Here is a 24275-nt window from a genome sequence, read left to right on the forward strand (position 1 = left end):
AGGAGGCATCACCATTCCTGACTTTAAGCTCTACTACAGAGCTATAGTTCTGAAAACAGCCTGGTATTGGCATAAAAATAGACAGGTAGACCAATGGAATCGAATTGAAAATCCTGATATTAATCCATGCACTTATGAACACCTGATTTTCGACAAAACAGCTAAAATGATACAATGGGGCAAAGACAGCATCTTCAACAAATGGTGCTGGCACAATTGGATGAGGGTGTGTAGAAGACTGCAGATAGACCCATGTCTGTCGCCATGCACAAAACTCAAGTCCAAATGGATCAAAGACCTCAACATCAATCCAGCCACATTGAACCTCTTAGAAGAGAAAGTAGGAGGTACCCTTGAACAAATTGGTATAGGAGACCGCTTCTTGAACATAACTCCAGGGGCACAGACACTGAAAGAAACAATTAATAAATGGGACCTCTTCAAACTTAGAAGCTTCTGTAAGGCAAAGGACACAGTTGACAAGACCAAACGGCAGCCCACTGACTGGGAAAAGATTTTCACTAATCCTATATCCGACAAAGGGCTGATCTCCAAAATATACAAAGAACTCAAGAAACTAGTCAACAAAACACCAAATAACCCTATTAAAAAATGGGGTACAGAACTGAAGAAAGAATTCTCAATGGAGGAAATCAAAAAGGCTGAAAGACACTTAAGAAAATGCTCCACATCCTTAGCTATCAGGGAAATGCAAATCAAAACAACTTTGAGATACCATCTTACCCCTGCCAGAATGGCTAAAATTAGAAACACCAGTGATGACTTATGTTGGAGAGGATGTGGAGAAAGTGGAACACTCCTCCACTGCTGGTGGGAGTGCAAACTCATACAGCCACTTTGGAGATCAGTATGGCGGTTCCTCAGGAAAATGGGAATTAGTTTACCACAGGACCCGGCAATCCCCCTCTTAGGCATATACCCAAAGGATTCACATCAATGCAACAAAGACATCTGTTCAACTATGTTCATAGCAGCACTATTTGTAATAGCAAGAACCTGGAAGCAACCTAGATGCCCTTCAATTGAAGAATGGTTAATGAAGATGTGGCACATCTACACAATGGAATACTACTCTGCAGAAAAAAATAATGGTATCTTGAAATTCGCAGGCAAGTGGATGGCACTTGAAGAAACCATCCTGAATGAGGTAACCCAGTCACAAAAAGAGGAACACAGTATGTACTCACTCATATATGGATTTTAGACCTAGATCAAATGATCACCAGCCTATAATTCACATCACCAGAGGAACTAGGATACAAGTTGTATTCTAAGAGATTCATATAAAGTCCCTCACAGAACTGGGAAGGGACAAGTCCCTCAGACCTCAGGTATGGTGGGGGAGGACAGCTAATGGAGAGAGAAGTAGGAGAAAATGAGAGGGAGGAGAGGAAGGCATGTGTGACTAGGAGGATTGAGCCTGGTTAGGAATGGAAAATAGGAAAGAGAGAGAGAGACAGAGACAGAGAGAGAGAACATAAAAGAGGGAGCCAATATTGGTTTGAAGATAAAGTTGAACACAAAGAAAGGTCGAGGGAACTACAAGACTGCTCCCAACTAACAATCTCAGCTTCCGTGGAAAGGCTATCATAAATGCCCTTCCCCGGAGAGTGAGATCAACAACTAACTTCTCCATGGAGTCCTCAACTAATGCCTGTTGAAAACAGGAGCAAACACCCATACATAAACACTGAGTCAAACTAGAACCCAGAAGCAGATGGAGAGGACAAGACCATGAGGTAGAAGTACATAGAGACAGCTTACCTGAACAAGGAGGAGCTAAGGGCCACTAGACTGATAGCTGGGAAGCCAACAGAGGTCTGACTCGGACTCCCCTGAATATGGGTCTCAGCCAGAAGGTCTGAGCAGTCTAAGAGACCTCAGACAGTGGAGCCAGGATGTATCCCTGGTGCACAAAAGGACTTTGCAAACATATCCCCCATGGAGGGATAACTGCCTTATTCTAGAGATAGGAGAGAAGCCCTAGTCCCTACTTCACAGGACCTGTCAGATCTACATGACCCCAACTGGATGGCATTCCCCTACATATTGTATTGTGGTGGGGGGTTGGGAGGGGAGGGTGTTTAGAGTGCATGGGAGAGGGTAGAGAGGGCAAAAGGGAGGGAAGGAGGGAGGGAGGGCTTGGGGGGGAGGGAGGGAGGGAGGGAGAGGGAACTGGGATCGACATGTAAAATAATAATAATAAAAAAAAAAAAAAAAAAAAAAAAAAAACGCTTTGACTCCAAAATTTAAGTTGAAGAACAAGTTACTGGGGAAAAGTATTTCTATTTTTGTTTCCACAGAAAATGAAAAGCTGTGGATTCCTTCCAGACTAATGTGGTTTGATCACACCAGACCGCCTGAAACAGAGTACAAGCTGATCCTACATTCCAAACAGCTGGACAAAACAGCCCTACAGACTACAGCTAGGATATCTGAATCTTCTTCGAATCCCCCAAGACAGCGCCCCTTACCAGCAGGAAGTAGTTTGGAAAGAACGACGCCCAAATTCCCAAATATTGTGTATAAATGTTTGTTTTCATTTAATTGGACTTTGTTATATAAAATTAAATAAAAAATACTCTATATGCAAAAAAAAAAAAAAAGCCACAGAAATCACTGTGATAATTAATTAAAGAGCACATAGTCTAAATAATCTGGCACCTAAATAAGTAATTTCTCACCAGCCTTCAAAACAATTTCTCTTTGGGGGAGTCTGTCAGATTTCTCTGAAGCAATTTCCAAACCTCCGATTGTATAAGTAAGAATTAATTTAACCAACAGACATCCAGCCAGGCTTCATGGATATCCACTAAGAACCATGCTGTGGTGGTGACCTTGACAATAGGAAATACAGCCCACCTGCAAGGAGACAGGCAGAGACCCAGGAAAAGAGCATGCATGCTGGAGCACAGGATGTGAAAGACACCTCTCTTGGAGTATTCCTTCTCTTCAGAGACAGTTAACTCTCTCTACATGCTTCCTCTGACTGCTCTGAGTCTGTTTCAGAACAGACACCACGCTGCATGCAGCTGGTGTCCTGATGCCCTTCTGGAGATGCTGCTGAGAGCTACAAGTGCTAATTTGCTGTTTCCTTGGAGACCATTTGCCACACAGTCAAGCATCCTTTGACCTCCACTACAAGTTTTCTTTTAATCAACTGTTAGACATAGTGAGAATCTATTTAAAAAATAAAAGGAGAAATCAGGATTGTTTTATTGGTAAAGTGTGAGAGAGCTGGCCTGAAGCCTTTCCTTCCTAAAGGTGTTAGTGTGGCTAAGAGCAGAGTGCCCATGGCACAACCAGAAAAAGTTGAGTGTAATGTGCCCAGCACATGCACTAACTGTAACACCATGGCGTCCTTTCTGCTTCTGATGATGAAAAGGGTTTGTTCTGACCATACATTTTAAAGAGTTACCATATGCAGAAAAGAAACAAAATGTTCTCATTTAGGGATCACAGAAACACTTGCTTTATGTGTACCAGATTACACACAATCAGTAAGAATAGATCTGTTAGTTGCTGTACATGTGGGTACATAAACCCAGAGTCAGAAGGCAGGGCAGACATGGAGAGCATCTTGGAGGGGTTATATCCACAGCTGGAGAAAGACGCCCAGTTAGAGCTTACTGGAGGGAGAGAAAAGCGCCGGTATTGCCTTCAAGAATACTTTTTAAGATCAATTATGTTTTTAAGATTAATTATGTTTAGGTTGGGAACCTAAAACTGTTTAGAGCAGTTTAGGAACTGGGCAGAGGTTCCAGAGATTTTCCACATCGGTCTTGTCCCGCCCCGCTGACTTTCAGCAATAAGCATGTTTCCATTGATAACCCCACATGCCGCATTATCATCCGTGAAAGCTCATCGTTTGCATTACCGTAGGCCTCTCTTTTGCTGCTAGACAATCTGCAAACCTTTGCTAAGTATACACTGGCATGTAGCCATCCTCACAGTGCCATTCCCAGTAGTTTCTGTACTGGTTACTTTCTCAGTGTTGCTGGGACAAAATGCCCAACAGGACAACTTATGAGGAGAAAGATCCATTCAGGCTCACCGTTTCTGCTTGGTTTGAATATCACAGTGGCAAAAGGGTGTGGTAAAGGGAATTCCTCACTTTATGTGGATAGGGGAAGGGATTGGTGTCAAGGGACAACCTTTCAATTAAGGCATATCTATAGTCATCTACTTCTTTGAAGACCCTGTCCCCTAAAGTTTCAGAATACCCCCAAATAGAGGTCACCAGTTGGGGGACAAGAGGTCCACACGAGCCTGTGGGGGCACAGTGCACATTCAAACCTTAACCATTACAGTGAGTTGAGAACCTCTGTGCATTCCTTCTACATTCTTCCTTGCCCCCAGCTCTGAGGCAGTGCTGATGTTTTTACAGCATGTAGTAGAAGCCACACAATACATGGAACTCTCCAATTGGCTTCTTTCACTATGTGAACTCCATGTGGTCCCCATCATGCTCTCACAACGTGCCAGCTCATTTCTTTGTCCCGTGGGTTGATATTTGGGTGTTTGTTTAGCCTTACCTTGATTATTAATCATCTTGATTACTTCTAGGTTTGGGAAATTACGAATAAAACTAAAAACTATAAACACAAGTGCATACATTTTTGGGTGGGTATATAAGTATTCAGTTTCTGTGAGTGAGTAGCCGGGAGTATGAGTGCTGTGTAGTATGGAAAGAATATGTTTGAATGAGTATGAGTGCTGTGTAGTATGGAAAGAATATGTTGGAATGAGTATGAGTGCTGTGTAGTATGGAAAGAATATGTTGGAAAAACCTGCCTTCCAAAGGTATGTCACCATTAGGATTTCCCCTGCAAGGAATAAGAGCTCTGGTTGTCCCCATACTCAGTGTCATGGAGTGGCATTGCCTTGGCTTTATTATGCATTTCCCTAATGACAGCTGATGTGGGATATCAGGCAGGAATTCTGCTGTTCACAGGCGTTGTTTGAAAAGGTTCATGAGTGTAGCTATGGAGAATATACAGGACAGAGGGACAGAGAGATAAGTTTAGGTGAGCTGCAACTGAGGCTGTAATGGAGAGAGAGAGAGAGAGAGAGAGAGAGAGAGAGAGAGAGAGAGAGAGAGAGAGAGAGAAAGAAGGAAAAGACTGCAGTTTCAGAGATAAGTGTGACAAGCTTTGGAACAGATCATTTCATGCAAGCCATTTGAGGATGAACAAGTATGTGCTGATAGCAAACCCCAAACCCCTAGCTTTTGAGCCTCTGGATTTCAGTGCTGGCACAGTAAAGGCACAAGGGGACTTAGTGGTGTGTGTGTGTGTGTGTGTGTGTGTGTGTGTGTGTGTGTGTGTGTGAGTGTGTTAAGCTTGGGAAACCCATGAGAGGACAGAGTAGAGGCTGTTGGTGTAAACAGTGTGTTGCTAGCAAGATAGCACTGGGAAGGAGAAGTATGGAATTGTCCACTGAGATGTTTTAGCAGCTACAAGCTTGGGTAAGATGAGCTCACACATAGTTAGGTTTGCAAGAGGAACCTATGCTGAGTGCTGATTTCACTAACGTTTAGAAATGAGGTTGAGATTGGATCATTATAGGAGACCCGTGTTCAAAAGGTTAGCATCTGTAAGCATCTGTAAACCTGTAGCTCAGGGGAACCTCAAAGATGGTAACCTGTGCCACATTTGATATGTCTCAAGGAATTATTTTCCAGGAATTCTAAGCCAATGAGGTGTTTAGAAATCTAAAAACAAATTTAAATAAGTTCTAGAAATAGCATCAGGCAATTTATGCCAGTGTGTACAACTATATCAGCATAGACAGTTCCTAAAATCACTCAGTAATTCCACAGTGTGTACAAAAGTGGCTATAAAGCCAGGAAAGACAGGGCCCCAACTCAGAGCACCCTGGCTACACCAGAAGAAGTATGATAGATTCCACTTCCCTGTAGGCTCTTCTTACTGGTTTGCTAATCTAGGCCTCACAAGACAGTAGCAGACGCTTGAAGAAAACTGCCCTGAGCCTACATAGCCTAAAACAGCAGAAGTGAGGTGCAGTTCCTTCCTGGTAGCTTAGGCCCAAAATGCTGCCCTTTTCAGGTGCAAATGGGAACAGCTGGGCAGGAACTGCTTAACAATGGGTGGGGTCTGCTACACAAGTAGACTTTATTAACACATTCAACAACCTACTTACTAGTCCTCTCTCTCTCTCTCTCTCTCTCTCTCTCTCTCTCTCTCTCTCTCTCTCTCTCTCTCTCTCTCCTCTTTCTTGCTGTCCCAAGGATACAATCCATGGTCTCATGCCTTCTAGGAGATCATCCTACCATTGAATGATGCCCCTAGCCCCTCACTTTTCTGCCTCTCTGTTCCTTGTGGCATTTACAGCAAGTATACTTACATCATATCTGCAGAAAACTCAAGAGCTCAGGAAAACCATTCCTGTAGCCTATTTCATGTCACTTACTCATTAATAAGTGAGATAATAACTAATGTATATATATATTTTTATTTATAGATCAAAACAAACAAGCAAACTTCAAAGGAGTTGATAGAAGTAATTTTCCATTTTACGGCTTTCCGAATAAATAATCTCCCATTTTCTATGGGGTCAGACATTGTTTTAAGATCAGAAAATATAAAGTAAGGAGTCATCTGGATGATTTCTGCTCACAGTCTACTGAAACATTTTCACAGGGTTGCCAGGCAAAACTTTCTGCAATGGGCATGTTAGATTGAGATAAAATCATTTGATTCAAAGTTAGCTGAACATTCTTTTTATTATTTGTTTATAAAGCTTGGTAACCCTATAAATCTCTAAAATCACTAATTTTTAATGAACCACCCGCCTTCTATATAAGGTGACTACAAGTGCTTAATTTTCCAGAAAATTATATCTACTGACAAAATGCAAAACACAAGCTGGTGCTTGTAAACTGCACCACAAGCAGGCCAAAAAGTATAAGGCCTTGGTCAAGGAAAGTTTCCCTTTTGGTCAAGGAGATACTTTATCACATGTAAAATGTTTTCATTTACACAAAAATCTAGTGCTTGTATTATCTCATGGGTCCTCAGGTGGTTTACTGATGAGGGAATCAGAGCCCAGAGAGACCAAGTGACTTGTGAAGAAACAATAAATCTGAGCTCAAAGGCTTTCTTTCCCCAAAGGATAAATGCTGGTGTCAACAAGAGCTGCTAACATAGGATCCTAAAACTGGACTCCCATCCCTTCAGTTCTGGATAGAGCCCCAGAAGCAGAGAACAATAGTGAAAGTATCAAATGCCTCTAAGACCCTAAAGTCAGGGCATGTTCTCCAACTACCCTGGAAAGAAAGGGAAGTCACTTTTGTGATAGCTTCAACTTTCTCACCTCCCCATGGTAGAGGGGAGTGCCTCCCCGAAGAAGATGAAGGTAAAACAGATGGTCCCTTGGGGCACCTGGGGGTGTGGTGTGCCCATTGAAGTTTCAAGTTCCTCAGTGTTGTTGACATGAGTCTTCAAGGAGAAGTTCTTAGGAACAATTCATTTCTAAAATGGCCCTGTGGGTTAACAGGATAAACAGCAGTACCCGAAAAGCGAGTGGCTGTCCTGATGACTAGGGTGTGTGCTAGAGACCCATGAGGAACCTGGCCTGGTGGTCTTCAGAGGAATCTTACTCATGAAGATGACTATCACAAGAGGCAATGTGGTCATGTGGAGAGTAGGAGTAGGGTTATGGGCACCTTCACCAGCCTGTGGTGTGGGAGAGGCAATTGCTGGGAACTCTCTGAAGCACTCTCTCTTCATAGCCAGTAATTATACTCGTCCCCACAGCCCTGTCAACCACTACTAGGATTATATCTACATCATATTCAAGGAAACCCAGCTGCGTATACAGAGAAATGGCCCCAATTCACAATGTTAGAGCTGGGGAAGTCTAGTCCAGAGTTCATTAGATCCTTACTTACTTCATTTCATTTTCATACAACTCTACTACTATTATAAAATTATTTTTATTTGGGTTTATAAACTATGAGGTAAAATTTTCTTAACAATTGACTTACATGGTCAAAGAGCACACACAAAGATTGACTTTTCCTTTTCTTGATTTTGCATGATGTGCTGTTAATATCCACACCATTCTCCCCCGCCCCCAGAGTTATGGAAACATCTGGCCAGATTCTTTGTCTCCTACCCTCATAGACTCATAGACTCTAGAGACCATTTCACAAGTAACATAAATGAAGACAAAGTAGTCCAAAACACACTGGAGAAATACTGGGTTTTATGTGCAGTCTTGGGCTATATCTTAGCTTCTATTCAGTCCCTGATGGCAGGTATGTAGTGAAAAGTGTTGAGACAAGAAATAAAATAAATTTGACTTTAAGTTGCATAAGAAAAATATGAATGTATAAAGAACCCACAATCCCATGAAGTTTATATGGAAACATATGCAAATGTATGAGAGTTTTGCTACGACCACTGAACTTATAGCAGCATTAGACTTCTAAGCTAATTGATCAAAAGGCTAAAAGTCACCTCCTAAAGGACTTGCCACCAGTAGTTTGCAGCATTTAGCATATTCCAAATGACTGGTTTAATAACATGAACATTATTTCAAATGCTTCCTGAGGAGATGAGGACATGAGGCCAGCTGGGTCGGTGCTTTGGAGTCAAGTGAGACTAAGCCAAGAGTCAGTCTACTACAAAGAAAGGCAGGTGATTGGAGGGAACAAATTTTCCTCCTGCCTACACCAAACATGTTCTCGTGGTCAACAGAGAGACAGGTTTTCCAAGGAGAAGCTCTTGCTCCATTCCACTGTATGGCTTGTAAAGCCATTCCTCCCAGTTAGGGATGGGCTCACCTATCAGCTTGAGGTACAGTTCTGTATTCCAAATAAGGATCTAGTTAAACCAATAAAAGCTAGCCCTGAGACTTGGGTTAAATCCTTGAGAATAGTACTCTTCAATTTTCAGGGTTGCTTATATCAGTAGAATGCAAGTGTGGTGTTGTCAGAATCATCTTTGCCACAGAAGATGGCACTTGCGTGAGCTTTACCAATATCAACAGTTCTCCCTGGACTTATTAAGTTTCACAAGGCAATAAATTCTACGCACGTGCGCGCACGTGTGAGCGTGTGTGTGTGTGTGTGTGTGTGTGTGTGTGTGTGTGTGTGTGTGTGTGGTACCTATGTGTATTTGAATTTGGAAATTGTCACTTGTAAATAAAGACAATACTACCATTTCAATGGTCCCACAGAAAGGCAGGCTAGTGATGGTGACATTTGACCTAATCAGCTGTTGCCAGCCCTTAGAAAGAAATTAGAAAACAATGGCTCATTAGCTCTATCAGAAGGCTAAGTTGTTTATGCAGAATGTGACTTGACAGGAGATAAGGAGAAAGTCTCGCATCACCATCCTGCCTCATTAGTGACACAGACAATCTTGCTTCTCATTTTTCTTTTCTGAGACCATTTTCTCATTCCCTTTAGCAAGTATGCATGTGCATGTGCGCACACGCGTGTGCGCGCGAACACACACACACCCAAAGAAATAAGAGTCACAGAGATGTCTCCATCTCTTCTGCATTCATGTTAATAAAGCATTTCTTTGCTTGAGATCAGTGTGGTGCTATATGGCTTCATTATGCTGTTCATTTTTTGGCTCAGGAAAACATGGGGCCATAGAGCACCCAGTCAATCAAATGATACATCTATTTGTTTTATCGGCATCAGAAAAAACTTTGAAATATTTTTTCATTTTGAAGTTGCCATAATCCACTTGAAAACAATTCCAGAAACATGATTGCCTTCTTGAAAAGGGGCTATATCATTTATTAGAGATGTAGCAGAGGACAAGTGTCATCCCAACATATTCTATATATATAGATGAGAACTACTTACTATTAAGAATTAGACTACCAGCAAGTCCCCTGCCTCAGGATCTTGGTTTCCCGATGTTCTGGAACAGCAAGGTGATGACAGGCTGATTGATCCATAGACCCCTGGGAAATTCCTTCTTGTTGATAGTGACCATTAATATCATGGGGATGTGAGGTATCACATCAACCCATTGTATAAACTGACAACATGACTGCTCCATGTATATGAAGGTTTTATTGTGGTTTGAGTGAGAGAGGAGCCAGAGGCATCTGAAAGAGTCCAGAGCAGAGAGAAAAAGTAGCAGACTGGACATGACCAGGGCTAACTGTGAGTGAGGGGAGAGTAGCAGAGGACAGAGAATAGAGAAATGCATAGTGAGAACCGCAGGATCAGGAGTCCAGAACAGTGAGAATAGCCAGCTACAAGAAGGGTGAGTAGCTGAGGGGAGGGGAGGGCCAGGAGACTGGTTGGGGACATTGAAATATATAACAAATACTGTAAGAAGGGACTGGGGGAACCTGGAGGCCAGCGTGGACCTTGATACACTGATAGGCACTACAAGTATTCATTTGGACCTTAATGTTTGGGCCACAAGTATATGTTAATAGAGAGCCCTCTTGGTAGATGAGAGTGGGCTTCACAAATTTTTGAGGAATGCTGGCTTTTATCTAACCTCCCGAAATCCTTCTATAGTCCAGGTTGAGCCCCGTCTGGATATCTGGGCTGCCTTTTGATGTTTAGGGAATTGGAGTTTACTTTGGACTTGACACTTAAACCTTTCCTCAAAATCAACTCTTATTTATTTATTGTTTTAAATCTCTCCTTTTCTCATAATGTATTCTGTCCTTTGGTCATGACAACTTAAATCTCACAATAAATCCAGTCGTGAGTCCTGAAAGACAGGCTCATGAAAGGAGGGAAATTTCAAGGTCTTCTCCAAGAATCTCTTCTTAATGGTTCTCTTGAGGGAACTCATCTAGTGTGTGTGTGTGTGTGTGTGTGTGTGTGTGTGTGTGTGTGTGTGTGTGCATGTGTACATGTGCATGTCTGTATATGTGTGTTGTGTGAGTTTTATGTATGTTGTGTATGTGTGCATGTATGTGAAGTTGTGTGTGTGAGTTTTATATGTGTATGTTTGTGTGTTTATATGTATGTGCATGACGTGTGTGTTTTACATATAAATGTGTGTATGTTGCTATGGTGTTCATCATACTGGTGATTCTTTGTGTGTATTTTGAGCTCATTGAGAAGGTGGCTGTGGAAGCAGGGTTGCCCTCCAAACCCAATCTATTTTAGAGCCTAGCATGTTTGTCTCCAAGTTTCCTTTTAGTCCCTTGTCTGAGCATGGACTGCCCCCTCTAACTTTGTAACAGTAAGGGAAGAGAACAGCAGAGCAGCTGGAAAGTTAGACATTCCAACAGAGGTTTGCTACTGTTTGTCCTATGATATAAAAGCACCTCTAGAGGGACAGAGAGCAGGGAGTTCAGCCATGAGAAGATCGGCCATGGAGAGAAAACTCAACTGGGACCTCCAGTGGACTGCTGCAACTTTCCCACTTGGTGTCTGCTTGCTGTTACGACAGCCCAATTTGATGATGTCTCCATTTGTTCTTCTACTTAGATGGCACCCAAAGAGGCACTCTGCTCTTCCCAGGACTTTCTCTATGGGGAACTCTAGTTGGCTGCCTTAAAGGGACTTCCCCATTTCATTTTGCTGGCTAATTTGAATACCTGATTTGATTACACTTTGTGTGCCCCCTTCTCTCTCCCCTCCCTCCTTCACTCTCCCTCTTTCCCTCCCTATCTCCTCTCTCGTTACTTTTACTTTGGTTTGGTATATGCTTAATAAACTCATTCTTTCAAAACTAAAATTATGGCTATTGTCGATCATTCTCTAAACTACATAGAACAGTGATGTATGGTACACATGTGCAGTGTGTATATGTGCACACAAAAGTGCCCATACACAGGAAGATACCAGGTGTGTGCTGTATCACTTCTTGCATTACTTCTTAGTGAACCTGGAGTGAGGCTGGTTAAAAGCAAGCCCTAGGGTCATCTGTCTTCACTCTCTGTAACATGGGGGCTTACAAGAGCATACATAGTGTTTTAGTTTGCTTTCTGTTGCTGTAAAAAAACACTGACCCAGAATTTGTTTGAGCCTAAGTCACAGTCTGACATTGAGGGAAGACAGGACAGGAACTCAAGGTAGGGATCCAGAGGCAGGTACTGAAGCAGAAGCCATGGAAGAACATTGCTTACCAGTTTGCATTTCTATACATCCCAGGATCACCTGCTCAGGGCTGGCACCACTCTCGTGAACTGGATTTTCCCACATTAATCATTAATCAAGAAAATGTCCCACAGACTTGCCTACATCAATCTTATGGATCTATTTTCTCAATTGAATTTTCTTCTTCCAGACAACTGCAGCCTTTATGTAAAGCTGACAAAACAAACAAATAACTGGCCAGCATGCATAATCACTTCAAGCTATTTACTTGAGTGCTGCTAATTCAAAACCAGATCCTCATACTTAAACACTGAGCCATCCTCCTAGCCCACATATATATTCCAGATGGATCTATTTGTCCTCAATATTGTTCATGATATTCTCACCAGCAGAGCAGCTCAAATTCTGTAAATCCCATCGAGCAAATAAGGAAACAGTAAAGAATCTACCCCTATTCACATAGACCCTGTGCCAAGTGAAACTAAATAGGAAATGCCTTCAGATCTTGTAAGTGTGTGTATGTGTGTGTGTGTGGGGGGGGTGAAGATGTCAGAGAGTTTCAAGCCAAGAAAACATACAGACACACAGGGCCTCAATCAACTGTACATTTGAGCATTTCAGCCTCTTGAATTATGAGTCAGAGTAATTCTTCTGTTATTTCAGTATTATTCCCTGACACCTAACCAGTTCCATTAACAACTTTGTAAATGTGCCAAATTTCACTTCAAAGACTCGAAAAGGCAACTGTTTTCTTTTCTTTTTTTCTTTTTTGCTATTTACTCAGTCAGGCATTATTCTTATTTTATGAAGAGGAAAATTGAGATTCAGAGATGTTAAGTACAACAAATAATGTTATATAGCAGGTGTAAAATTCATATAACACTGATGCATCATGTTGGATAATACAATCCCCATAAATTTGGGTTTTGCATATTATCTTTATTAGAAGAGTGTCTAGAAAAAATATTTTCCTTCAGTTCTTCAAAAGGCCATCAGAGACAGTAAAGTAATCAACTGTTGTAAATAATATTAAAATAAAAAATAGAACTGACAGAACTGCTTGAAGACAGTTGAGATAACAGGAAATTTATGATGTGCACAAAGTAGCAGGTTGGTTGACTTGTGAATTAATTGGTGAACAGGGTTTGAGTTTGGGTACCAATGTTTCTAACTTCATCAACTCATTTTTCATACTAGAAGGCATTGTCATCACTACTGAAAATCAATAGTGTGTTACAGAGAAACAGATTTTATATAAACAAATTCAACAAGCATAAAGAAGAAGCAAAGATGATCAGTCACGAGAGGTGGGACCTTTTCTGGTCAATAGTAGATTCACTGGCTTCGTTTTAGTTACTTTCTCAGAGGAAAGGTGGTCATGGACATACTGATTTAAAATGAGAGGTGACTGGCCTTCCAGGAAAGCAGGTATGCTGTTTGTAGACCTTTTCCTTTCTCTCTTCTCCCTACCCAACCCCATAGTCTACCTCTGAGGACTGCAACAGAACATCAGCTGCAGCCTCCTTTCCCCTCAGCCCACATCTCTTGTGGATTCCATAGACCATCCACTCCTGACCTCCCTTCTGGCATTCCTTGCTGTATTCCAGCATCCAACACCATCAGGCATTCCCTGTGAACACACCAGCTGAGTAGGCCAGTAAAACAGGTAACACATGGATATCACACTCTGAAAATTCAGAGAAGAAACAGAAACAGAAACCAAGGAACAAAACACCTACCCAATGACAAAACCAGAAATCAGCACCTAGACCAACAATCGTCCCAAACCTAGATGTCTAGACTCAAGTGTAAGCACACAATCACTAACAGCCAGGACAATATGTCTCCACTACAGCCCAGCTATCCCACCACAGCAGGCCCTGAACATTTCAATAGAGCTGAAGCACAAGAAAAAGACCTATGGTGAAGATGATAGAGGTCTTTAAAGAGGAAATGAGTAAATTCCTTAAAGAAAGACAGGAAAACACAAACAAATATTTGGAGTAAATGAATAAATCCCTTAAAGAAAGCAGGAAAATACAAATATTTGGAGGAAATGAGTAAGTCTCTTAAAGAAAGTCAAGAATAGACAGATACTTGGAGGAAATGAGTGAATCCCTTAAAGAAAGCCAGGAATAAACAAACAGTAGGAGGAAGTGAATAAAACTGTTCAAGACCTGAAAAATAGAAAAAGAAGCAACAAAGAAAACACAAACAGGGAATTCTGGAAAAGAAAAACTTAGGAACGCAAACAAGAACTACAGAGGCAAGCATCACAAACAGAATATAAGAGATGGAAGAAAGAATCTCTCAGATACTGAAGATATGATAGAAGAAATGGATAATTGGTCAAAGAAAATAGTGAATCTAAAACATTCCTGATATAACATATCCAGGAAAATTGAGGCACTATGAAAATACCAAATTTATGAATAATAGGAATAGAGGAAGGAGAAGAATCCCATCTCAAAGGGCCAGAAAATATTTTCAACAAAATCATAGAAGAAAATTTCCCTAACCTAAAGAAGGAGATGCCTATCAAAGTACAAGAAACTTATAGAATAAATAGGCTGGATCAGAAAGTAAATTCCCCTTGCCACATAATAATCAAAACACTAAACATGTGGAACAAAGAAAGGATATTAAAAAGCTTCAAGGGATCTGTCCTGCTGCCTAAGACCATCATATTAATGTCTGTGATTTGTGCTGGCGCCATCAGGTTCATGTCTGTGAAACTATTTTGATGTCCATGATACAAGTTGCCACTGGAAACCATGTGGAAGCCCATAATACTTGCTGTTGCCAGCTGCTATGGGCAAGGAAACTTCTTTTTCAGTGGTATTTGTGACTCATTGAAAATGAGAGACATTAAAGATGTCTGTGAACCATCCTCAATCTAAAGAAACAGTCCAGACAGGAAGCTATTGAAAAGAATCCTTAAAAATTGTGATCAAGATGCTAAAATGTAGCTATTCACAGTTGATGACTTCTGGTGGAGGTGTGGGGGTGGGGATGTGGGGGTATGGGGATGGGGAAGGACTTCATATTCTTTAAGGGATGGCCACTGGGAGTTTGACCAGACTCCAATGAATACATGGGCAACACAAATTGGACTTGGTAGGTTTTGGGGTGGAGTAGGGGTAGGGTTCAAGGGTAGACCTGTGAGAAATGGGAAGCAACTTATAGTGCTTTGTATGAAATTCTCAGATAATTAATAAAAATATTATGTTTGGCAAAAAAGCTAAAGGGGTAAAAAGACCAAGTAACATAAAAGGCAGATCTATTAGAATTATTCCCAACTTCTCAACAGAGACTATAAAATCCAGAGGGCCTGGACAGATGTGCGGCAGACTCTAACAGACCACAGATGCAAGTGCAGACTACAAAAACTTTCAGTTATCACAGATGGAGAAAATGAAATATTCCATGATAAAGTCAAATTTAAACAATTTCTACAAATTCAGCCCTATAGAAAGTGTTAGAAGGAAAATTCCAACCTAAGGAGGTTAACTACACCCATGAAAACACAGGAAATAAATAATCTTACATCAGCAAAACCAAAAGACAGGAAACAGACACACATACTACCAAATCCTATCACCACCACCACCACCACCACCACCACCAACAACAACAACAACAACAAAATAATAGGAATTTACAATTATTGGTCATTGCTATCTCTCAATATCAGTGATCCCAATTACCCAATAAAATGACACAGATTAAAAGGATGGATACAAAACCAGGATCTGTTTTTCTGTTGTATTCAAGAAACACATTTCAACATCAAAGATAGACATTATATCAGGGTAATGGGTTGGGAAAAGATATATCAAACAAATAGACCTAAGAAGCAAGATGGGGGTAGTTATTTTAATTCTAACAAAATAGATTTCAAACCAACACTAACAAAAAAGGGAGGAGGAAGGACATTACATATTCATCAAAGGAAAAAAATCTACCAAGATGATATTTCAATTCTTAACATCTATTCTCCAAACACAAGGGCCCCCAAGTTTGTATAGGAAACACTAATACAGCTGAAACCACATACCGACCCTTACATACTAATAGTGGTAGACTTCAATACCCTACTCTCACCAATGGACAGAGAAATGCTGGAGCTAAATTATGTTATAAATCACATGGACCTAAGAGATATTTAGAGAAAATTTTATCCAAACACAAGAGTATATCTTCTCAGCAACTCATAAAATTTTCTTTAAAATTGACCACATACTTGGACACAAAGCAAGTCTCAACAGATACAAGAAAATTGAAACAACACTCTGCATCATATCAGACTACTGCAGATTATAGTTGGATATCAACAACAGAAATAACAGGAAGCCTATAAACTCATGGAAACTGAACAACTTTCTAGTGAATGAAAAATGGGTCAAGACATAAATAAAGAAATCAAAGACTGTGGAATTCTATGAAAAGGAATATACATCATACCCAAACTTAAGGGACACAATGAGGTTGTGTTAAGAAGAAAGTTCATAGTGCTGTGTCTACATAAAAAATTAGAGAGATCTCATACTAGCAACTTAACAGTACACATGAAATCTCTAGGACAAAAAGAAGTAAGCACACACAAGAGGAGTAGAAGGCAAGAAATAATCAAGGTTGGGGCAAAAATCAATAATATAGAAATAAAGAGAACAATTCAAAGAATCAATGAAATAAAGAGTTGGCTCTTTGAGGAAATAAAAAAAGAGAGACAAGTCCTTATCTAAATTAAGTAAAATGCAGAGAGAGAATATCCAAATTAACAAAATCATAAATGAAAAGTGGAACACAATAACAGATACTGAGAAAATGCAAAAAAAATCATAAGGCCATACTTTCAAAACCTGTTATCCACAAAATTAAAAAATCTAAAAGTAATAGACATTTTCTTGAAATGTGCCACTTACCAAAGTTAAATCAAGATCAGATAAACAACTTAAGTAGACTCACAACCCCTAGTAAAATAGAAGCAGTCATTAAAAGTCTCCCAACAACAATAACACCCCCAAGCAAACAAACAAGCAAAAATCCAAGGGTCAGAAGTTTTAGAACAAAATTATATCATACCTTTAAGTAGTTAATGGCAATACTCCTCAAATTATTCCACAAAATCGGAGCAGAAGGAACATCGTCCAATTTGTTTTATTAGGCCACAGTTACCCTGATACCCAAACCACATAACAACTCAACAAAGACAGAAAATTATAAACCAATTTCTCTTACGAACATAGATACAAAAAATACTCAATATTCACAAACTGAGTCCAAGAACACATTAAAATTTTATTTCCATGATGAAGTAGGCTTCATCCCAAAGATGCAGGGATGGCTCAATATTTGAAAATCAGTAAATGTAATTCACCATATACATAAACTTAAAGAAATAAACCACAGAAAAATGCAGAAAAAGTCTCTGACAAACTCCAACACCCTTTCATAATCAACCCACATCTCTAAATATATATCCATTGCATTGACACAAATGCAGTTCCTAGGATGTCTGCATATCTAAACTTCCTGACCCTAGCCCTTCAGTAGAGCTTAATTGTCTAGTTTCATCTTATTAGTTGGTCCCATAGTTATCCATTAATAAAGAAAATAGCAATAGAGTCACTTTCTAGGGTGAAAAGGGGAGACGACTTTCAACCTTATCCAGATAAGCTTTTAATTAACCTTAGCTGCCATCACCATTTTTCTCTTTGCTTAACTTTCGCGGTTGGTCCCCAAGGCACTGTAGACTGAATGCTGGCAAAAATTGATGCCCTGTTTGGGAGCTGACTTCACATAAATGTTTTAAGGTCATTTCAATTTTTTTCTTGCAAGATTCAAGGTGTTTAGAATATTTAAGAGCTACCTATTAATGGTGATCTCTATATTTCATAAGATGTAGATTTTCTCCCTCATGCTCTAATACCTCCCAAATCAACCTTTATCTTAGAACTAATAATCTTAGTTCTAAGATACCACAGCATGGGGCTGTGGTAGGGTTAATGACAATGTCTTTGAGTGTGTGTACTTTGTTGAAATCCCTAGCAGCCTTACCAGACAATTTTAATCTCTTGATGTCTCCACCAGTCTGTCCATCATTTAAGGACCATCAGAGCAAGCCAAGAGAACTGTGGATGCTGTCTGAAAATCCTCATTAACACTGACAAGGATCCTCTGCCTGGCCAAATTTTAGTCAACGCTTCTAAACTTTCTACTGAGCTTGTCTAAACTTGGTAAATTCAGTTGTAAAGAAACCTCTTGGATTCTTTCAGTATGTACCAGTCATTCTCCATATCTGATCATCCCAGATAGGTAAAGGAACTCTTCATCCTCCACTATCCCCGGCTTGTGTCTGATGCTGTCACTGCTTTCAGCCCAAGTCCTGTCAACTCACTTTAGGAGAAATGCTCAGAGATGGACTCTTAGAGATTTTCCAACCCCAGCTCCTCCCCATCCCTTGATATCAATCCCTACTCATCCATTCTGTGTTCAAAATTAAGTCCATCTCTACATAGAAGTCTCCATTTCCTTATTGTAATTGTGTGGGCTAAAATCCACTGTCTGGGGGTGATTTTATTTTAGTAACACCTTCTGTTGAGGTATACAAAATATAATGTGCTGTGGGTGCCAACAGCCCTGCAAAAAGTTCTGAAGATACTTCCTGGAGTATTGTCTGAGAAACAGTTGTACCCTCATCACTCATGACAGCACAGAAGAAGTTACAGTAAGGAAAACTCAGACATCCCCAAGTGAGCTGGTGAAGGACTTGCATGACTTGGGCATTTAACTTTTCACATGTTTGTAAGGCAGACTGATGTTAACTTTTATGTCTAAATTAGCCTCCATGGTCTCCTTCAACAAACCTCAAATAAAAATTAAAATACAACATAAAAAAATTATGTACTGTAATTTATTGTTGATTTTTTTTTGAAGATAGCTATGTAGCCCATGCTAGCCTTGAAGTTGCTATGTAATTCAGGATGTCCCCAAACTTCTGAGCCTCCTGCCTCGACCTTTGAAGTTCTGGGACCACAGGTGAGAATTCCATATTCAGTTAGTGTGTCTAATGTCTTAGGTTTGATAGCTTAGAGTGAGTTTTAAGTTGGAAGCCATGTGTAGTTAGTAAATCAGCAGTGCCCCCTCAAAGGGCAAACCTGAGGAGCATTCTGAGATGGTGTCTGGACTCCATGTAGAGGGAGCAAGATATGTCAGTACAAACACCAGGAGAAGAGGATGTCTCTGTTGCTTCCTGATGCTTCCCCGCTACCTAGAACAATATTCCTTGTCCTTCTCTTAATCCCCAGTTAAGAATATAAACATAGTTTATTACCTTTTCTTTTTAAAAAGGCAAGAGAAACTGAGCTTTTTAAAATATTTATTATTTTTTCTGATTTTACATATGGATCCCAATTCCCCCCCTCCCTCCCTTCCATGCTCCCTGACCCCCCTCCCATCCCACTCCCCCATTCCACAGGGAGGGTGATGTCTTCCAGGAGGGATCATCAAAATCTGTCAAGTCATTTGGAGTAGGGACTAGGCCCTCCCTCCTGCCTCTAGGCTAAGGGAGTATCCCTCCATGGGGAATGTGCTCCCAAAGTCCGAGAAACTGAGCTTTTGAGAAAACAAGTACAAAGCTTTTCCCCCTCCCCCTGAAAAACATAATCTGTGCTCCTGTAGCCTCCCAGCCAGCACCTTTGGCCTCAACGGCATGTCCAGGCACTGTATGTATGGGACGGATTTCAAATTTAGGTCGGTGAAGTTTTGTTTGCTAAACCTGTGAACTCTAGGTCTCACATTGCTCTAGTCATGTGTTCTGCTGTCTGTTTCCCAAATGCCCAAGTGTCCCACCTTCTCCTCTATCCTTCAGGTCACAGCTTCAGGACCAAGCTTCAGATGCCCTCCTGACTACTGAACATAAATTAGCAACTCAGTGGATGCTTCTCTTATCTTTTCCTTTCCCTGCATGTGCCACAGCTGCAACTATTCCTTTTTATTGGCCTTGCTCATGAGAGGACACCTGTATGAGTTTTCTCTTGGTGCTGTACAAATACCTGAAATTAGTGAGCTGAAATAACACACACATCTTGCAGTGCTATGACTCTTGGCAGCTGTTGCCTTCTGCAGGCTCCAGGACGTATTTCCTTGCTTTCCCAGAATTTAGAAGCTGTCCTCATTCTTTGGCTCGTAATCATGTGACCTTCCTTCTTCCATTTATGTGTCCCCTTCTCTGACTTCTGTCTCCTGCTTAGAAGGAACCTTGTAGTTAGATTAGCCCTCCCCTACCCCACCCCTCCAAATACCCCAGGATAATCAAGATCCTTCATTCGATCACATCTACCAAGTCCCATTTGCCATACAATGGAATGTGCTCATAGGTTCCTGGATTAGCGCAGGATCATTGAGAGGTGATCATCCTGCCTATAGTGGCATTTGTTGATGGTGGAAATGGACTGTGCTTCTTCTCCTCCATTATACTTCAGGTGTTGCCACAGAACAGATATTGGATCAATTATCTCTTCTGTTGTTTTATTTAAAAGCAAATAGCAGCCCCTTGCAGGATTTACTAAAAAGAATCAATGAGTGTGGATAGTTTACTCTGAACATCCATGCTTCAAAAGCATTTCTTAAGAAGATGAGTAAGAAATACAAAGTGTGTCCAGAGGTGGGAGTGTGAGGGATCAGAGATGCCTTGGGTGTGCCTAAGCCTTCCTCTGTCTCTCTCACAAGTGCAAAGTGCTTCTGACCTTGTCTTCTGTCTCCAAACTTTGACTCCTCAGCCTCCTGGATGCCACAGGTTCTTGGACTTCTTGTCTGTCCTATAGTCCTTTCTAGTTTGTTTTCTGGCTATACTCTCCTAAGTACCAGGTCTATGGTCCAGGACCCATCTTCATCTTTAACCCCACCCTCTTCTAAATGATCACCCAGGCCTGTGGCTTCATCACTGTCCACTGCTGAGATCCAAATGTCTCCAGTCACGGCTTTTCCTATAGTTCCTCCAAATCACACATCTAGCTGCTGGCCTGACATCCCCACCTGAATGTCAAATGTGATTCTCAAACTTCTAATGTCCCAAAATGACTTGTTTGTCCTCTCATCCCTAACTATGTTTCTTCCCTCAGGCATCTGCCTCTCAGCAAAGGACAGTGTCACCAGCCAGTTGACATTGTTTTCCTAGACCTCCTGCATCTCACTCACTAGCATGTCCTATTGTTTCTGTCAAAACCACACCCCCCAGTCCATCTGTTTCCCAGCACCTCTGCCCAGCACCCAATCTGCCAAACTAGCTACCATCCTCTGCTGACAGATTTCTTTGCTTCAGACCTTCATCATATTTACCCATTTTTTTTTCCACTCAGAGGCTGGTATGACCTTCAGTCCATATCATTGACTCCTTCTGCTTTTCCTGGCTCCCTGTGATAGTCTCAAACTGAGCAAGTGTTTAAATGTCAGAGCCTTTGAATATGTTCTTTCCTCTCCGTCAACTCTTCCCTGGCATCCCAGCTCACATAGCTGGGAAGTTAAACTCTCTGGGGCCTCAGAGCAAAAAATGAATTTCCAATAAAGATACAGTAATCCGCTATCCAATGCAGCTGCCCTCAGTTACATTTTATGACAGTGCTCCACTCATTTTTCTTTTGCTTATGTCACAACCCTAAACTATCTTCAGCTGTGTACTTAATTGTATACTGTAAATCTCCCCCAGTGGGTTAGGAACTTATGAAGACAGGGAACTTTTCAATCTTATTTGCCACTATTTATGCCCCCCCCCACACTGTAGGTACTCAGAAAAAAATATTGTGGTCTCACTGACTAAGAGATCAAATTATTTGATAAGACAAAATTCCCAGAGTTTACCAAATATTTGAAACTCAGTCCATTTTACTTTGGAAAAGATCTGCCTGGTGCATTGACTACCAAGAACCTTGAGAAATGGTGCATCCTGAGAGTGACTTGGAATGGTGGTGAGGTTGAGCTGTCTCTGCTGCCACAAAGCCCAGGATGCCCGCAGTAGGATGTCTGATGTTGCCCTCTTTTGTGGTGCTAGTGATCATCGATGTAGCAGTAGTGATTGATGCTGTTAAGTCTTCAGTTTGCTCGCGAGCAGCCCCATGTCACAGGCAGCAATAAGACCCCATATTGGCCCTTTGACTATGAGAAGCCCAGCATTCCTCCTCAGAATTCAGGGAGGAGCTTAGGCTAGGCACCAGTATAGAAGGCATATTCTACATCCATTTTCAATTCTGCAGCTATGGCTTGGGAATGTGTCTCTGTGTGAATGTGTGGGCCAAAGACACAGCTTCCATTTCTCTAGTTCTTAGAGCTCAGGTCCAAGAGGGCCAGCAATAAGTGAAACACAAGAGAGAGAAATTTAATCTCATCAGTCAATGGGTAGCTCATGAGTGGAGGCAGCACTGTACTACTCAATGTGGCTTCATGACAGCAATGGTCCAAGAGTAGGAGAGCAAGCTTCTTCACTTCAAGTGAAGAGTAAGCCAGGCTGTCACACTGGACTGTGTCAACATTCTTAGAACCTTGGAAGACCTTGGCAGGAAAGCATCAAGAGTAGACAAGAGGAGCCATCATATCCCGTGCTAACATCATATCCCATGCATGTAACAGCAGATAACATATTGTATGTGAAAATGACTGGAATTTTCTATAGCATTATGCATGCTTTAATATTTTAAATCTCTCACTAAACCAGAAGGAATAAATAAGAAGCCCCATGAACAGTCTTGTGAGCATTCTGAGCTTTTGTGTAGGTCCTCCAGTTCCCTCAGCCATATTTAAGGCACATGCCTCCTGTGGTAACTGAAATCTAACCATGATAGCCCTCATCCCTTTCCAGGAGGAATGCAACAGTGGTGGTTTTGAAGCACTCTTTGTCCTCCATTTAGATCATCTTCTTTCAGCAAAAGGAAGGTTTGCCTCTAGAGCCTCTCTAGTCATGTTTGTAGATGACTTTGGTTGCTGCAAATGTATGGGATGGGTGATCCTATACACATCCAGGGATGTTGCTAAATATCCCATGGTACAATGGACAGTGAGTCCCCCCAATTATCCTATAGAAAATGTTAATAATACAGAGACAAAGCCTGACTTACACTATGCACAATGTCTCTTCCATCCCAGCTCTAATTATGAGTTCAAGAAAAGACCTGTGTTATTGAGCCAGCTGGTAGACAGTTCATTTTGTGAATGGTTTTAATATAGAATGGTTTAACCAGCTACCCCTTTTCTCTTATATTTAGAACTGGGGAGTGCCATGGAAGATTCTGTTGTCCTCTAACTATTTTCCATTTCATCGACTAATTTCCATTCACACTGCAGCCAGTCCTATCAGACTCTTGGAAGGCTGTACCCTTGCTTTATTTAAAAAAAAAAAAAACCTCAGGTACATATTCCTCAGGAAGTTCAATCTCACCAAAGTCACAAGGCCAGTTAGTTATAAGGATCACCTTAAAAGGCATTTTATGGCTACCATTAAATAAATTACATGTTCAGTGTACTGGAGCATCAGAGAAGAAATAAATGTAGAATTCTTGTCATAAAGTGCTCACAATAACCCACGGGGCCCAGTAAAACAAGGCATATGGTTACTCCAGTGTGGTAAGAGCTGTCTGGTCTCATTGGAAGAAAAATTCACAAAGGGACACTATTTCAGAGAGCAGGCAGAAATCCCATACTAAAGAACCAAGGTCCTGCAATCAACGGGGACCATCATTCACTTCATCTGAAGTAAATGTGTCATATCACCACCACCTGCTGTGAACTCTGGGACCAACCTTGTCAGAACTGTTCATATCTGGCCCTTCAGTTCAGTTCCCATTATCACTAGTTTTGATTTCTTTAAATTGCTGGAAACATAAAATTGTTTAGCTTTATACTCAAGAGTGGCCCATGTTCTTGAAAATTCTTATATTGACAAATGACATGGAGCAGCTGTTATCTGCTGCCATTTGTCAAGGGAGGCTCTGCAGAGATGGTCAAATGTCTCAGAGCCAGGGGCACAGCTGGCTAGTCATAGCTTTTGTAGAGTAATGTACAAAGGTCCACTGAGTGGTTTCAACAATAGAAATGTATTGCTTTACAATTCTGGAGTTTTGAGGCCAAGATGTCAACAGAGTTGGCTTCTTCTGAGAGCTGTGAAGAATCCTGTCCACAGTTACCCAAGATTCTGGAGGTCTGT

The 24275-nt window shown here is 41.1% G+C and overlaps 1 protein-coding gene across 1 annotated transcript in view; it reads right to left on the reverse strand.

Annotated features, from left to right (window-relative positions):
• Positions 1 to 22137, reverse strand: part of Slc35f4 (solute carrier family 35 member F4) — an 80125-nt gene extending 57988 nt beyond the window's left edge. Inside the window, exon 1 of the mRNA XM_051177117.1 lies at positions 22008 to 22137. Within this exon, the coding sequence (XP_051033074.1) occupies positions 22008 to 22137 (130 nt within the window). The remainder of the gene's footprint in view (positions 1 to 22007) is intronic.
• Positions 22138 to 24275: the final 2138 nt, after the last annotated feature.

Source organism: Phodopus roborovskii, unplaced genomic scaffold (genome assembly GCF_943737965.1).
Source record: "Phodopus roborovskii unplaced genomic scaffold, PHOROB, whole genome shotgun sequence".
NCBI classification, from domain to species: Eukaryota; Metazoa; Chordata; class Mammalia; order Rodentia; family Cricetidae; genus Phodopus; species Phodopus roborovskii.